This window comes from Dromaius novaehollandiae, chromosome 3 (assembly GCF_036370855.1).
Source record: "Dromaius novaehollandiae isolate bDroNov1 chromosome 3, bDroNov1.hap1, whole genome shotgun sequence".
In the NCBI taxonomy this organism is placed as follows: Eukaryota; Metazoa; Chordata; class Aves; order Casuariiformes; family Dromaiidae; genus Dromaius; species Dromaius novaehollandiae.
Window position 1 is genome coordinate 26,332,540 of NC_088100.1, and position 17,013 is coordinate 26,349,552.

Consider the following 17,013-nt stretch of genomic DNA (forward strand, 5'->3'; position numbering starts at 1 on the left):
ATGCAACAATGTATAAAATGAATCTTTCCAGAAAATGATCCAATTTTATAGTGTTTTTCAGCAGAAGTAGCTTATGAAATCCTTTACCTTCTAAAGGGTTTGCGTTTCTGTATCTCAGTATTTAACTTTTCTATATTAAACATTTGGTTCTTTAAAAAAGTGTATGAAATTGTTTGCATGACCTGTGCTAATTACTTCTGTGCTACTCATAAAGTTTGCATGTATATGTGCAGTACATGTAATTCCAGCATTTGTTTTAATCACTACTTAAGAATGGGCACATAAAGTTGAAAATGTTGAGCTGTAAATACCTGTATGTGGGTGACTTCACTGGCGTGAATTCTCTTGATCTACAAGTGGCACAAGGGAGAAGCTAAGCTGTGTTTGTCTGTGTTTTCAGGAATAGATCCCTGGGGTTATTTCCAATGCTGTCTTACAGTTAATTATTTAACACCTTTGAACAAGACACTCAGACATCTTCTGATTCCCCCCCCCCCCCCCCCCGGTAGATGTGATCTTTATACAAACAGATCTTGTGAACTTATGCAGATGTAAAATTAGTTTTAAGTGTTTTCATCCTGGGATAAAATGTCTCATGGAAGATTTGTGGCATGAGTCATAAATGTGTCTTGTCACTGTAGTCTTGTTTGTTCTTTTATCAAATATTCCGTGTTTAAAATATTTAAATATTTATCCTTTTCTTTTCTTTTCTTTTCTTTCGTTAGCATGGAGGAGTCTATGTAAAAAGAAGTGCCAAATTCAATGAAAAAGAAATGAGAGATAAATTGCAGGCCCAAGTGAAAGCTGAGACTCCGGTAAGATTACACATTTCTTTTTTCCCCCCTCTTCATTTCATTGAACTTTTTAATGGCAGAGGCTTATTTGGATAAATGAACTGTGCCTGATATCTGCAAACTACAAGACAGCAATCATGGATTTTGTTTTCTTTCTGTATTTTTGCAGTTATTTTTTATAATTACAATATCCTTAATTAAACTGCTAGAATTTTGATTAGTCTTTTGTATGAATAATATGAACTTCTTTATTCTGTCTGTAGAGGACAGGGAAATCTGGACTAAATCTTAGAACGTGAGTTATAGTAATGCCCTTGAGCAATCAACTTCAGTGTTCCTTGTGTTTCAAGATACAACATTTTGACTACTGTAATAATGCTTGTCAGAGATCAGTATTTTTGTGAGAAGTCTTCTGAAAGTCCAGATCCATTCTTACAAAATGTCAATTAGTCATCCCAATGATCAGTCATTTTAATGAAAGTGACATCTTAGAACTGAGTAACATTGTCTGCTACTCTTTAAGGAAGAAAAAATCCTACTCTTGATAATTTTCTATTTGAAGAATGACTGTTAGTGCCAAGTGACTTTTCTCATGACTCCCTGTATGGTTTGTGGCTCAGTGGTTAAAATCGCTATGCCTCACTTCCATTACTTGCCGTGCAATAAAATATTTTCTGCCTTTTTGGCTTGACTTATGAAAACCAATGTAGTGACCCTTGATATTGAACAGTTATGCTTTTATTTAATTTAAAATGATTTGATTAGGACTCACCAGTCCACATACTAATAGTGGCACACCTCTTTAAAGCTCAGACTTGGGTTAATGGAATATATAGGTTGTTTTGACCTTCATAATACTCTTCTGTGTGTATGTGTTCACACAATGAACAGGCCTTTTTTGGATGATTGTACATATGCATAGTTCTGACACTTACTGGAAAGCCTTAAATCAGTAAATCATCTCTCTTAAGACAGTATTCAAACTCATTCTGTCTTGAAATGAGATTTAGTATGGACAGATTATTCCATTATTATTATTAATATTTATTTGTTAAATAATTGTATCTATTTCCTGTTTTTAAAGTATCAGCTATGATGGCCAGAAATACTTTATAACAACTAAATTTTTGCTATGAATTTTTGGCTGACATGAAATGACATTAAGCTGCAGAATTCCACTTGTCCTGTGGGGCAACTCTCTCTGATACACTAGTAAATAATGTTCATTACTGTTAGCATGGGAGAAAGCAGATCAGTCAAATTTTGGCTGCTGCTATTTCTATGGCCTATAAGGATGTCTTCATTCTGTACTATTGTGCACATACGTGCATTTGGGGGGTTTTTTGTGCCAAATTCTGTCTTCATTTGTATGCACAAAATGTATTCTTCATTAGATTATACCTCTGTTGCATTGCACTCTATATTTAACAAATACTTTTGAAGTTCTTGGTGTCTTAAAAATATTTCAGCTAGTGAAAAAGTACTAGTTTAGGATGCAACATTGTTTAACCATCTTTACATATTTTTAGCCTTAGAGTAATATTGTACTTACTAGACATTGTATCTTCGTGAAGCTCTCTTGAAAGGTCTGTCGTTTCTTTGATTTATGTGTGCAATTTGATATTCGTTTTTCCAATCAATATACCACAGTACACTGTCTTGGGCTATGTTAGTTTGGGAATGTCTCCCTGGGAAGTTATCTAAATAACTTCTATTGTAGAGTTTGACAGTTGCTCAGCTCATAAGAAGCTTAGGTATATCTAGATGTGTCCCTCTAATAATATCCATACTGAGAAAGTGGCCATATTTGATAATGGTAACTTGTCCTTGCATTACCAAGGAGAGCCATTTTATCCAGGATGTGAAAGGATTGCATTACATTGATATTTTCTCTGTGTAAGTGCCAAAGATTCTACTTTCTGTAAAACATACAGCATAATTCAATAAGCAAAGACACAAACTGCAGGATGTGTGAAAGCGTGGATTTGAAGCCATCTCCCTGTTTTTTTTTTTTTAAGCTGAAGGTTGCTAAACGAAGCTGTCAGAAGGTTTTTGTCTCAAGCATGTTAAAATGCAAGCTTCTAAAATACGAGTCTTGGTCTCAATCTTTCTTTGCTAATGCTGGGAGTGGAGCTGAATTTATTCCGCCGTTTAAATTAAGTGTCTTTGGAGTAATACAGAAGAGCCTAGTACTTCTGATACGCTTTTAAAAAGTGCTGCAGAACCAGTGATGAGCTATGAAAGATATCATCAGGAGCAGACTGCTTTGTTGAAATAACTATTAAATAGTGTAGAAACATGGTAATAGGTTGTGGTAATATAAAGTTACAAAAGCAGGCCTAGGAAAAAATGAGTTGAAAATACAGCCTCTGTGTAGGATTGCCCATACTCCAGGTAGGCTGGTGCGTTGTGCAGCTGCACGTTTACTGAATGGGGACAGTCATGCAGCGTTTGATCTGGCACTACAGTGGCTTCCCGACTTCTGCTCGTTCTGAAGTTGCTGCTGAGAAGTGTTCAGCTCAGGGTGGTGGCACTTGATTTAAAGCTCTGCGTAACACTGTGTCTTCCTAAGCAGTCGCTGCCCCTGCAGAGTGCTGGTGAGTTGCTGTGATCAGCGTGAGAGAGAGTAGCCAGGCAGCATGTTTTCCCCCATAAAGCTGTTGATTTCTCACTAGCCAAAGAGGCAGTTGCTGGTTGGGTTTGGTTTTCTGGCTTCCCTCTCCTTTCCCCACCCAGTACTTGCCCCAAAGCACTCCCCCCCCCCGCCCAATGGTTTGGCATTGATCATGATAATAAGATTCTTGGTTCGAACTCTGCATTAAATCAGCCTGTTCTATAGAAACATCTGATTTTTTTTTTTTAGTGCAGTTGTAGGAGCATGTGCCCAGAAACACATCTAATCCTGCGTCTGTTTGAAAATCTGCAAATAAGTGTTTCCACTTTTGCTTCAGTACTATAAATTTACTCAACAGGCTAATGCATATTTTAAGACCGGTTGGAATATAAGGGAAGGTTTAAGCTTAAAGTGTTTGTTTAAAACTGCATTCACTGTTTGTTCTGCTTTTCATGATGGATTTTTACATCTGACTCCTAGTAAATCCAGAAGAGGGGTTTGTTTTGTTTTGCTTCGGGAATCTTCCTTCTCCTTCTGCTTCAGGCGTGTGTGTATTCAAAACCCATACCTAAGCTAAGCCAAACAAATATAGGATCACTTTGGTGAGTTTGTGTTTTGGTGTAGTTTGGCTCTTCAAAAGTCCTGTGGTGTGGGAACTGCACACCGAAACCGAATCTGCTTTTCAGACAGTTGCTGCCATTTTCTTCATATTATCTTGGGTGGCAGTATGGAAGTGAACTAAGTGCAAGTGATGTAAAAATGGAAGTATGCTGTTTTAAATCTTTTAGTCAAACCATATAGAGAGAGATGCTTAAGTTTACAAAACTAAAATAAAGTTGTCAAAGCCTATATACCAAGACAAATGTTTGTATCTGCTGGGGTAGAAGACACAAACCATTGAGTTGTCATTTGAGGAGAGACTAAACTTTCCATAATCCACTTTATCTGATAATTGTTTAAATATAGATGTTGTAAATGCCCTTTAACCTACAATTACTACTGAGAGAAGAATGTGATAACTTGTCTCCTTAATGCATTATTCATGAAGAAGCTTTGCAGTTCTGTAATTTAATGTGACATTCATAAGCAATCATAATGCTTTTAAACTGAAGATGCTTTAATCAGTAAGGCAAGTACATCCTAAACTCATTGAAACAAGAATAAATTGCTGTAGGCTTCATTTGAAAAATAATTAATTTACTACTCTGGAATTTCTATTAAAATTTTTGAACTGGATGGTGCAGTTCAGAATGGGCCTTTTCTCAGTTTAGGGAGAAGCTACAATTGGCAGTGGCTCTGTGCATGCGCAGTGGGGTTTTTCCTTCTTCTCTTTAATCTAGTGCTAGAAAAAAGTTTGCCTTTCAGCTGCTAAGGAAAGAACTGTATGCTGGCAGAGAGGTGGAAGGGAATCTGTGTTAAGGGTAATTTTGTTACTTACAGTTTCTCTCCACATACAGTTTAAACAAAAGAAGCCAAATGATTAATGTTCAGTCTGTCTGGAGCCTTCCCCGTTCCTGTTAAGAAACCTGAGGCTTATAGGAAGGCAGAACCAGAGCCTCTAACTCAAGTTAGTGTAACAGGGTCTTTAGCTATTTAACTGCCACATGTCGCTTGGGTCTTTTTTCTTTTTCTCTCTTTTTTTTTTTTTTTCTTTTCTTCTTTTTCCCTAATGAGAAGTAAATTAGAGGTTGAAGACAAACAGGAAAACAAGGCTGCCTCTTGGCCTCTTCAGTTCAATGCAGAACCAGATGAGGGCTCAGGGATGCCTGACACGGTGCCGGGACAGTGCGTTGCATGGCACTGCCATCTAGCCTTGTTTTGGAACTTCTACCTGACTGCGTTAAACAGCCCCTTTTCTGTCCTGCTGGTCACGGCCGTGGCACCCTTCCCAACCATGGCGCGGCAGCCGTCCAGCTCTTAGACACGCGCAGCGTTCTGGTGGTAGGCTGAAAGGTCACTACTCCTGTATCTTCTTGGTAGAATTGGAGCTTTTGAACTACTAAATTTTCCATTTCTTTCTTGAAATTATTTCTCAAATCACCATTTAACTATACACTCAAATGACTCATTACCGAGCCTTTCTAATTGGCAATACTTAATTGAAACGATGTGATTTTCTTTATATAAATCCGATTGTGAACAGATTTTAATCTTATGTCTTGTTGTAAGAGCAGAGACTGTCATACAATTTGAATGACACTTTTGTGTATGTTTTAATGTTGTTTTGAATGTGAACGCTGTATTTGCATTCATTGTGAGAATGCATATAGCTTCTACATGGCTAATTACATGGCCCTAAATGAAAGATTCTGTAAGCAAAAATTGCCTTAGGTGCAGCTAGTCTTTCTAGGCAATTAAAATGTTCCTACAGTTCAGCAATTCATTATCCAAGTTCAGGGAAGCTTATTTAGTAATTAAAATCTTGAAGATTTATAGTTCTTATAATCTTCTGGAAATGGTGCTTAAGGATTTAGCTTCTGCTGCCCGTGTCGGGAGATGAGAATAGCCAGTCATGCAAATAGATTTGGTAGGCCGAATTGCACTGGCAGAATACTTTTGTCTTGGGCGGGACTGTCCATGAGTATAAGTAGGACATTTTTACCTGAGTATAATTCGGGAATGTAAATAGAATGTAAATTCAGGAATGTAAATAATAAGCAGGTTAGGTTTATATACACTGCACGTAAAGCAAAGACTGCTTCTCCATCTTGTTAGTATGCTTTTAATAAAGAAATATTCAGATTTTGGTCAACAAACTTGTTCAGCTGCTGAAGTTTGAGGTTTACAAGAATAATTATAATATAATTTGTACCCCTGCTTTATATTACTCATCCAGGACAGGAGTGAGTAGATACTGTGCTCCTTTTGTGTAATCAGCTTTCAATGACTGATTATCTGTTTTGAAGGGAAAAGGATGGTGATGTCGTTGAATGTTTTTAACTCCTGATCTCTGTACCAAGAATAATTTTCCTATCCTGTATGCTCCACTGTCACGCTTACCTGTTATAGTCACTGTAATACCCTTTGGAGCTTAGCATTCATTCTTTAGTGATGGGGAAAAAGTATCTTCATCTTGGACTACCATTTTAAAGATCTGATCCAAATTACATGGTTTGAATATCAGCACATTTATGAAAAAAATGTATCTGGGATTGAATATTGTGTTTTTTCCAGCTAACTCTGAATATTTCTATTTAGTCACTTAAATATCTCGACTGTGGACTTCACAGATGAAATGTGTGTATGACTAGGTGGAAGTGTGGACTGCAGCTGAGTCTAAGTTTTGCTTATGCTACTGTCCAGTTAGAAAAAAGTAAGCACCTTGCCTCGTAAAGGAAATTTCTTTTGATTTTTCCCTCCTCCACAGAAAATCTGTATATGTCTTCATTTTCTGCTGATCCTTGAAAATGCACCATCACTTGGACTTCAGGTGCTTTTTCAGTCTCTGCATTGTCTTCCTCCTCAAACATGCTGTTATATGTGCAGCCTTTCCTGTAGCTCCATTCAGAATGCCTTGTGGTTTGTCTGTTTGCTCAACTCTACTGACACCATTTTTTGCTATTCTTAATCCCTTCCTCCCCCTTGGACAGATTCTAGGCTGCTTACTCCATTTTCCTTGTTCTTGATCTCTCTGCTGATGATTTTGACACTATCAGTCCCACATTCTTAAGATCCTTGCTGGCTTCTCCAGTTGGCTCATTTCCTAGATTACTCTTCTTCTCTGCATTTTAGCATATGTTTCAATCTTCTCCACTATGTGATGATTCTGAGGAGTTCAACTGTTGGATCCTTTTCTGCTTGAAACCCTTTCTCTGGCTGTTCTGCAGTCAACAAGTGTTGCCAAAAGCACAAAGTTATATTTCTGTGTCTTTCTTTTGAGCTTTTATTTTAGTTTGCATCTTCTCATGGATGTGTCCTCCCACTTGTCAGCATCTTCCTGTACTCACTGATAATCTTCCTTGGGCTGTCTTGTAAATCCACTATCTTTTTTACTTTCAGATATTTCTTGAGACTCATTTCTGCAAAGATAAAAAAGAAATAGTCCAACTACAGCAGGCATGATTTAATTATGAATGTCAATTCATGTTCAACTCCATGCTAGTTAGCATTTGTGGCAGTAGCCTTTTCTGCTGCAGATGAGCCCCAGGTGTGAAATTTTCACTGCATAAGTAGTATTTTGTATCAACTTTATATGTAGAAGATTATGCAAGATTAAAAAAAAATTGAGGAAGGAAACCTCTGTTCTGTTTTGGAAATAACCTGAAAATTCATCAAATCTGATTCCTTTTATTTGGGTACATCATTTTACACTTAGTTATGCAAATACACATATACTTAGGCAAACATGTATGTAATGTAGGTAATGATTTGAGAACCCATAAATAAAATTGTTGCTGAATAGGTAAGCAAACTAATTTACCTGTGAAATCTGACCTCGCATATATAGATGCTTAAAGGAACATGACTTTAAAGTTCCAATTGTGCTAAACTATCAGTTTACTTTCATAATATATTGGACATCTAATACAGTGAGATACATAAAACGTTTGGGACATAAGATAGCTGATCTTACATAATCTCAATTAATAGTATTTCTGATTATGAATGGGATTTCAGTATAAGGAAAGATAAGATGCAAGGTAGGTGTTGAAGCAAAAACTATGTGGTTTAGGTCCTCCATGACATGTCAAGGGGAAGAAGCTTTTGACTTGAATATTACTTGGAGACCTTCAATTATTAGGTCGTCTCTTTAAAATCTCCTTTTATCCCACTTAACAAAAACAATATTGTTGATATCAGATGCTCCTGACTTCTTATTTTTTTTGTTGTTGTGTGCTATTTCTCTTCATAAATCACCTAGATAGCTTTCTGTGGTGTACAGATGACAGAAAATTATTTTGAACCCTAAACAGCAAGTTTGTTGGGGCGAAGAAATTTTTAGCCCAAGTATTCTGATTTTCTTTAGATCCTTAAAGCAATAGATGGTATGAACTAAATACCGTGGACCTTTCAAGTAATGCTAACTTCTGTAAAAGGAATCAACTTCAATTACTCTAAGAACTTGTGTCTGTTTTTTATCCCACAGATGTATTTAGTGATTTTTCCAGAGGGGACTCGTTACAATCCAGAAATACCAAAAGTCATTGCAGATAGTCAGTCATTTGCTGAAAAGGAAGGTAAGCAAAAAAGCTTTCGAAATCATTCTTTTGTTATAGTGTTAACATACATTATACAAAATTATTGGTTATGTGATATGATGATATCACCTTAACTGGACTATTAAGCCTGTCCATTTCATACTTAGCACTTTAGAAAGCCAATGTTTCTCTTACTAATCCATCCTTTCTCTTTTTTCAGATAGAGCTAGCTTATATACCGACATTTTGTGCATTTCACATGGTACAAGAGTATTAATTTTCAAGAAAGTTCTCTTTAGTTTCTATCTATATTTATGTATTTATGGACATTTCTTTTCCTACTCCTTCTGGGGCATAGAAATTGCATACACTGGATCAGGCCACTGATCTATTCACGTTATGACTACAGTTACAGTTACTACTTGTTATAGAGGATATTTTACAGAGGGAATGTTAGGCCTTAAAAACAATCTTCCACTTCCAGTTACTATTTACTACAGGTACTACCATGGCCTTTCATTTTTCTTTCTCTTTCCCCTTCTATTCTCACCCTTCTTGGTTGAACTTTATTGTGGGGTTGCTTTAATGAAGATTCGCGCTGTCTGTGTCGACATAGATGGGATTTTTTCAGCTTTGGAATGGCTTGCAGAAACCCTGAGGGTCTAAAGTTTTTTTTTGTTGTTTTTCTCACATTGCATACACAAAACGTTTAGACTTCTCACTTGAACAATTCAGTGAACATATTTCCTGGTTTTGTTTTTTCCTGTTGACCAAAAGTGAAATAATTCATTCTGAAGGTAAACAAAGACTAACAAATGGGTCTGGTAAATTCATTTCTGTGACACACTGAAATGAATTCAGAAGTCTGTGAATCAGCCTGTTGATATCATCAAGCTATTAAGTGTATTGTTAGTTTTTGTCCAAAAGGATATATGCTTTTCTTCTCCTTGGGAAGAATGGAATGTGTGTGTGTGTGTGTGTGTCTGTGTGTGTGTGTGTGTCTGTGTGTGCAAGACAGCTTGAGTCATAATGTATTCATTGCTTCAATTTCCTGTCGGAAATGAAAGTCAAATGTTTCATTTAGGTTGGTGGTTCTTTGAGAGTTCAGATTGGGTATTTAGGATTTTTTTTTTCCTCTCTCCTCTTTTTGCAGGGAGAGGGAAGGGCTCTCTTTGGCTTTTTATTATTTTTTTAATAAACTTCTTAATTATATCTCTCTAGTCTGTAAAACAGCAAACATTGCTTTGTGCTTTTAGAGGACTTGTTCATTTCTTCTAGTTCTTTCTCAGGTGTTGATGTGCTTTTATAAATCTAAGGCTCACTCCTTTTAAAAACTTTTCAATACAAATATTTATTAAATGGAAAGCATCTCCTATCCTAGTGTAGAATCCTTGTGATCTGCTTTTTGCTTTGCTTTTTTTTTTTTTTTTCCTTCCCCCTCCCCCCCAAAAGCTTTCTCTCCAGCATTTAGTATGGAGAGAATGGGAAGTGGACCCTGTACTAACAAGTTAATGGTAAGATTCATTCAGCAGTCTGTATTGACAAGTTAATGGAAGAATTCATATTCACTTGAATTAGAGCATCTCTCACATAAACATAGCAGTGAAGCAGGGATGGCCAGCCTGTCTGACACTGAAAACTGCATATCAAAGTATTCTGTCGGCCAAGAGCCACAAGGCACATACCATATACTTCAGGAAGCTGAGGACAGGAAATTCCAAGAGTGGCCACTGGCAGGAGATGACAACCGCTCCCCGGAGTCCCCCCACTCCACTGCACAGTGATGTTGGCCTAGCTTGCAGTTTTCATCCAGCAGCCCCGTTGCCACCATAGTCCCAGCAGCTGGCTGCGTGCTGGTGCTCCAGCACGGGAGCCACGTTTGAACTTCTCACCAGTCAGTCACATGTAGATTGAGTGCTGGCTTTGCTTCTTTTAAGTGTACTAAGGTTGTTATGTAATTCTGCAAAACTGAACTAAAAATTTGCAATTGCATAATTGTCCAGAAGATGCTCAGGGCTTCTGACTTCTTACAGTTTTATGAAAGGTAGTAATGCCCCACACTTGCAGTGAGAGGAATAAGGGCATATTGTAACTTAATGCCTAAAATTGGTATTTCATTCATCTTGGGGAAATCAAGATTTAGTCTTGTCATCTTAGTATAACTGATACCAGATCATTAATTAAATAAATCTATCTGTCCAAGAATAGGAACAAAGGATACCAAACACCAGAAGAATTTAAAGGTGACTGAGGTCCTCCTTGAAAGAGAGGCACCTTTTTTTATTATTGAAAATATTTCATATTACAGTTTACTCTGCTATAGGACTTGAGTTATACATAAGATCTTGTCTCCTAGCAAGAGTAGACAGGTTTCCTTTTTCTGAAACACAGGCAAATCAAACACACAGGGTGGATTCAATTTGGGTATGAAGGAGTTGAGACTGATGGCTATAAACCATGGAGAAACTTCTAGGGAAGAAATAGGGCTGTATACTTTCTCACTATTTTTAGAAAGGAATAAAGGATACTGTACAGTGAAAAATGAGTTTCATGAGCTGGACTTGAATATTTGTCATCCCAGCCAAGTTCTAGGTTGAGTGTACTGCCAGTTCTTTGTTAGGAGCATTAATGTTCCTGGTTTTCTTGTTGGAGACTGGCATACACAGAGTAGACTTCATTGCTGCTAAATTTGACACAGCAAAGCTGTATTCTGATTCATTTGAATGCTATTGTAACTTCTGTCCATTGTATCAGTGGGATACAAAAACTTACCTACCTCTAGGGACACTGATTTTTATGATGATAAACTGAGAACATTGTCTCATGTCTCATGATGCTAGTACTCTCAGAAACTGCAAATTATTTATTTTACATTTTACAAGTGGCAGAAAATTCCAATCTACCTCTTGAGTTTTTAAGCCAGAATGGAACAAGCAACATTTGAATCTCAGAACACATTGTTTGATTGCATTAGGAAAAGAAAAACATGCATCCAAAAGTTCAAAAACAAAAGCAAAAATCGTCTCTCTAAAATTAAGTTGTTTGGTTATTTATGGTAGGATTAATGCAGCAGCCATTCGTAGAAAAAGTAAAATTTTGGAGAGTTGAGAAAATTATTCCAATATTTATTTGTGTTGGCCAAAATTGTAGTTGTTCGCTGGAATTTCGTAGCCACAGCAAACCATGTAAGCAGTGTTGCCAGAATGTCAGATGAAGACATCTCTCAGGTCTTCACATTTCTCTCAGAGGTGGATAAAACACCCCACCTCCACGCCAAAAGGGGTACATGCCACGTAGCTGGATTTGAACCATTACTGCTTGTTGTCATTTTCTGATGGCAAGTACATGGCTCTGTGAGATGAGTTCATCAGTTGCCCCCAGGATTGTCTTCAGTGGATTTCAGACTGGTTGTTACTTGTGTTTCTAATGTGACATCTTTTAAGATTCTGACAATCAAGGGAAATATCTTTCTCTCTTCTTCTGTATTCAAGGTCTAGGCATGGGAAGATACGTGTTTTGCTCATGTCTCCTGAGTTCTCCTTCTGCTTTTGCCTTCCAACTTCTGCTATTCAAGTATATAGTCAGTGATCTTAGATTAGAATTTGCTTTAGTTTTCCACTATAAGAGAGTAGTCAGCTAATGTGATTGTTGTCTTCAAAATGTGGTGCAGTCATTCAGTTGACTTAGATCAGAGCCTAAAAAGGACCACTAGTATTTTAGACCTCTTAAAAGTGCAGTGATTCTTCTGCACTAGTGAGTGAGCTTGAGCTCTTGAGTCTGGGGAATTATAGTATGCAGGTAGCACTCATATTTTCATAAGGATTTAATTTTAATCTTTCCATAATATTAGAAGTGGTAATTTTTATTTATAATAACTGTACATCTTTTAAGGCATATTATTGGCACTGGACTGTAGAATAAAATTTCTAAAAAGCGCACAAAAATACGTAATTTTTTTTGGTATCAGCTTTTAGTGTAAAATTTGTTGTATTTATGTCTTTCCAAAATATATACGTGTAGATTTCTGATTGTTTTCTAGGGACTAGGCCTGCATTCTGTAGATCTAGACCTGTAGACCTGTTCCAAACAACCACAGATTTCTTAGGTTTAGTATATTATGATCTTTAGCCAAATTTTGGCATCCAAATGGCAAAGATTTGAAAATAAATAAGAAAATCCAACACCTTCCTACTCCTAATATTATTAACTTTTGAAAAGTTAAAGAGAACATGATAAAAAGCTTGTTAAATTTAACTTGGCTTGCTGTTGTCGAACACAGACAAAACAATCTTCCCTGGTGAAAGGCATCTAATGGAATTTTATATTTATGTTTGATTTCTGACATAGGTCGTTTAATCAAGCAAATATTTCAGCTATTTGTTTATTATCTTTTTTGTTTTTAGGCAGAAAAGTTGCAAATGTAAATGTTTTCTAATTCAAAGTTTATCTTGACTAGTATCATGCTTTCTACTAAGATGTTTGTGTGTGCAGGATATGCTTATCTCAAAATTGCTTTTACAGGTCATGTAAAAAAGTGGTATTTCAACTGAGCTAATTGAAAATGTTTCCCTTCTAGATCTTGGCATTAGTTTTAGATTGTAATTTAAACCAATCTGAAGTATTTAATATCAAGAAATGTTTATTTGGAACTGTCTCTCAAAAATAGCTTTTGGTGATATCTTTTTTCCACACACTTTCACGTAAGCAAGTTTGATTTAAAAGTGCACAGTGAAATGTGAAGAGGAGAATATAATTAAAAAATGTGTGTGTGGAGGGAACTTGAGTAGCATTTGAGATGCATATATCAGAGTGAGGAAGGGGCTTCCTTTATTAAATGTCATCCTTTAGGGAATCAGGTTTAGGAGGGTAAAAAGCTGCTTTGTATTCTTAAGAACTTTTTTTGGAGATATCTATTATGGAAGAAAGGGTACCAAAGTGTGATGTCTCCTGTGTTTAGTGTGGGATGGTCTTATGCTTCTTGAGGGCATTATTTACATTTCTTGTTCATGATAACAGAAAGCACCTTTTTCAAGAGCATACAACTTTTTAATATTATCATCAGCCAAGTTCTTTTTAAATAAGTGAATGGAAAGTAGCATGCAAATAGTGTTCTCCATATTTTCCTTTAGGACTTTCAATGTCGAATGTTAGGAAGAATATTAAAGTTATAAGAATAAATTGTAAAATGACAAGGATGGGGTTTTTACTCATCCACAAACATAATCACAGACTAAATTGCTTACCTGCTATATTTGTGTTCCTACATTGATTACCTATTTTTTTCAAAGAGGTTGAACAGCACTGTTTTTCATTTGACTTTAGCAATAACTGAGCATGCTTGCAAGTTTTGGATGAACATTTCTTAGTTGTGGCACTATATCTCATATTTAAGATTTTGAAAATATGGATGCAGTCAGTGCTGCAATATTTGTCTGAACATTCTGAATTAATATTTCCATTCACTGAGACAAGAAATCATTTTACAGGAAAGTAGTAGATGATTTGGTATGTTCTACTCTGCCTATCAAAATTAAAACTATTTTTTTACAAAGCTTACTATCTAAATGCACACAAATGACTGCTTATGACCGATTTTTCTCCTTCTCTCCAACTTTTTTTCCCTCCTATATTTCTCCCTTTTTTCTTCAGCTCTTTCTTCCATAAGTCTGTGTGTTTATGAATGCCCCCTTAATGCTACTTCACTATGCTGGGGACTTGCGCACTTACCTTGTTGGGGCTGGTCTTTACGTTGTGGCCTGGCAAGGGTTCCAACCTGCATAGGTGGCCAGACTGTACCTGAACATCTTGGAAGGATAATTGAAATTTGCTGCTGTGCAACTAACTTTTCAGTGGGGAAGAAAATGCAAAGTTTTATAACTTTCATTTCAGCAGATTTCTTCTACAGCTTTTTTGGCAGAATTCCTTCAAATCTATTCTTTTAAAGAGGGAGGATAGGAATTTAGTAATATTTGTAGCTTGGGAAGAGGAAGCTCCCACACAAACATTCCTGTTGAGCTAGAGCCTTTTCTCCTGCCATATGTAATTTTATGTCTCTCTCTGGACTCTGGCTGGTTTCAATAAGTAACCCTTAGCTCACAGGGGGAATTCCAGAAGGCTGGTAGGAAGTTAATGTTGGGTGAGTATTTAGGACAGCCCAGATAACTACAAAACTTTCAGTTTAACATTAGTCCTGCACCAAAAAACAAAAGAATAAACTGAAAGATCTAATTGATACTGAATTTGATTAATTTTTTTCACCCTGCTTTTAATTTTTATATTAATGTCAAGTGATGTGGATATATGGGGGGAAAAAAACTTCTCAAACTAATGTCACATCCACTTTTAGTGAGAGCATGACTTCTATTGATTAAATATGATAGCGCTAATGTAATACGTTAATTTAGAACTGATTTTTATACTGTTTTCATTTCAAAATATGTGCTGTGTGCATATGTCAGGAGTAAAAATAGGATCAATGGACAAATCTGAAACTGTAGCTGGCCTGCTTGCACTGCACAGCTCTGTTTGTAAATTTTTGGCCCAGAGGAAAGGAGAAGAGCAAGAGAGATCTTCTCTATAGAGTTGTACTTGGCTATCATGTAATTCCACTCTGAGGGATTAAATAAGTGATGGGTTTGTTTATTTTTTATTCTTTTCAGTTTACATGAAAAAATCAGTTCTGGAGACACTGATGATTTGGGCCTTTGTACTTCCCAAACTAAAACCTTACCTTTATTTCATTCAATTTCATTGCAGTCTTTTTCTGATGTAATTCTGTAACTTATTATAGTCTGGTAAACAGGATGTTTTTTGAAGTACCATTGCCCTCTTTATTTCTCCAGATTTTCACATTATTTTAATGACTTTGGAAGCCCTTGATAGGCTTTTTTTTAAAAGCCTGCATTGAGATATAATATTCACTATTTTATATCTTCTTATCACTTAAAAATTAGCTAATATTGAAAAACAAGGCTGTAGCATTATAAGGTAGAGTATCACATTATTAGACATTTAGCTTGTTTTCTTTGGCATTTAAAGTAAAATCTCATGACCTCAAATACTTTGACAGAGAGTCCTAACTTAGTATTGCACAACATTTAAAAACAGTTTAAGCAGTGTTTTGTGAATTGGATATAGGCAGCTTGCCAAGGTGACTACAGCATACCGAGTTGAGTTTGAATTCTGTTATGCTGATTTTAGCAAAGATCATCAAGTAACTGCAAGAATGTGTGGTTAATGTTTTTATAAAACAGATTCTTTAAAAGGATGTGTTGAACTCCTGTTGTTGTTGCACATCTGTCAGGCACTGGAGATATACTAAATAATGGATTATGAACTTTCTTTATTGATTTCAACTGGAGGCATACTCCTTTTGTACTTAAATCTTCGAGAGTGCAACAGTAGCCAGTGGAATAGGAGAGGCTTATGCTACTATTGCACTTCACAGATTTTCCCTGACCATGTCCACTGACAAAATAGGCTGTGGATTCAAAAACACCTCTGCACTGAACAGGCTTTGATAGCTAAATTAATTTGTCCAAAGGACACTGTCCTCACTGAAGCCTGAATTTCCCCTTCCACTCTCTACAGTAGTAGTTTGGCAAGGGAGGAATGTGAAATTTTTAGGGCAAAATGAGTATGTTTGGGAATGTGGGTCAGCAAGAGGTGCGCTGAATGGAACGTCCACACTAACCTCATTGCTGACACCACAGTGGAGTATGCAGTGCTTCGCTTGGTGAGTAAACATTTGGAAACATAACATAATTAGCTGTTTGATGTAACAGTTCACAAGCTTAAAAAAAAAAAAACAACAAACTACCACTGTGTTATGCTTCAAAATATTTACAGGATCCATGTAACGTTTTGCACAGACAGTTATCACTATTGCCAGTAGAACTTAGAACAATGACTTCAGAAAGATTGCCAGTAAATAACCTTTTATCTCCTTGTTTGAACAAAGAGGTCCTTAACAAATGTTAAGAAATCAGGATAATGATAATGATTTATACTGAAATTTTCAACTATAAAAATCCTGGAGCAATTTAGAAACTGATGTTATTTTACAGTGTTTGGTAGGCATTTCCATGATTTTAAATCAGAATATGCTTTACTCAAAAGAAAGGGAGAAGAGTTCAGTCAAAATCAGAACATAATATAATGTCTTTTGTATTAATTTGGTAGGTTACTTTGGTTTGGAAAAATCTCTACTCCATTTTTCAGGAACTACGCGCAGCAGTGGGTGGTTCTTTAAAAGTATACTGAAGAGTAAAACAGATGATAGATAAGGCTAGAAAGGAATAACCCCAATCATATTCTGATACTTTTCTTTGAGAAAGATACACATTTAACAACAAGATACTGAAAATTTTCAATTCATATACTTTTTTTTTTCCTACAGAAGCACTTTCAAATAAGTATGGAAGAGCTGTGTTCACATCATGAAAATTTTGTCTTCATTTTGAGATTC

At 36.2% G+C, this 17,013-nt stretch overlaps 1 protein-coding gene across 2 annotated transcripts in view; it reads left to right on the forward strand.

Annotated features, from left to right (window-relative positions):
* AGPAT5 (1-acylglycerol-3-phosphate O-acyltransferase 5) overlaps nt 1-17,013 on the forward strand; it is a 61,515-nt gene that overhangs the window by 25,112 nt on the left and 19,390 nt on the right. For both annotated transcript variants that reach the window (XM_026097020.2, XM_064508544.1), the window contains 2 exons: nt 726-815; nt 8,495-8,585. In XM_026097020.2, coding sequence (XP_025952805.1) covers nt 726-815; nt 8,495-8,585 — 181 coding nt within the window. The remainder of the gene's footprint in view (nt 1-725; nt 816-8,494; nt 8,586-17,013) is intronic.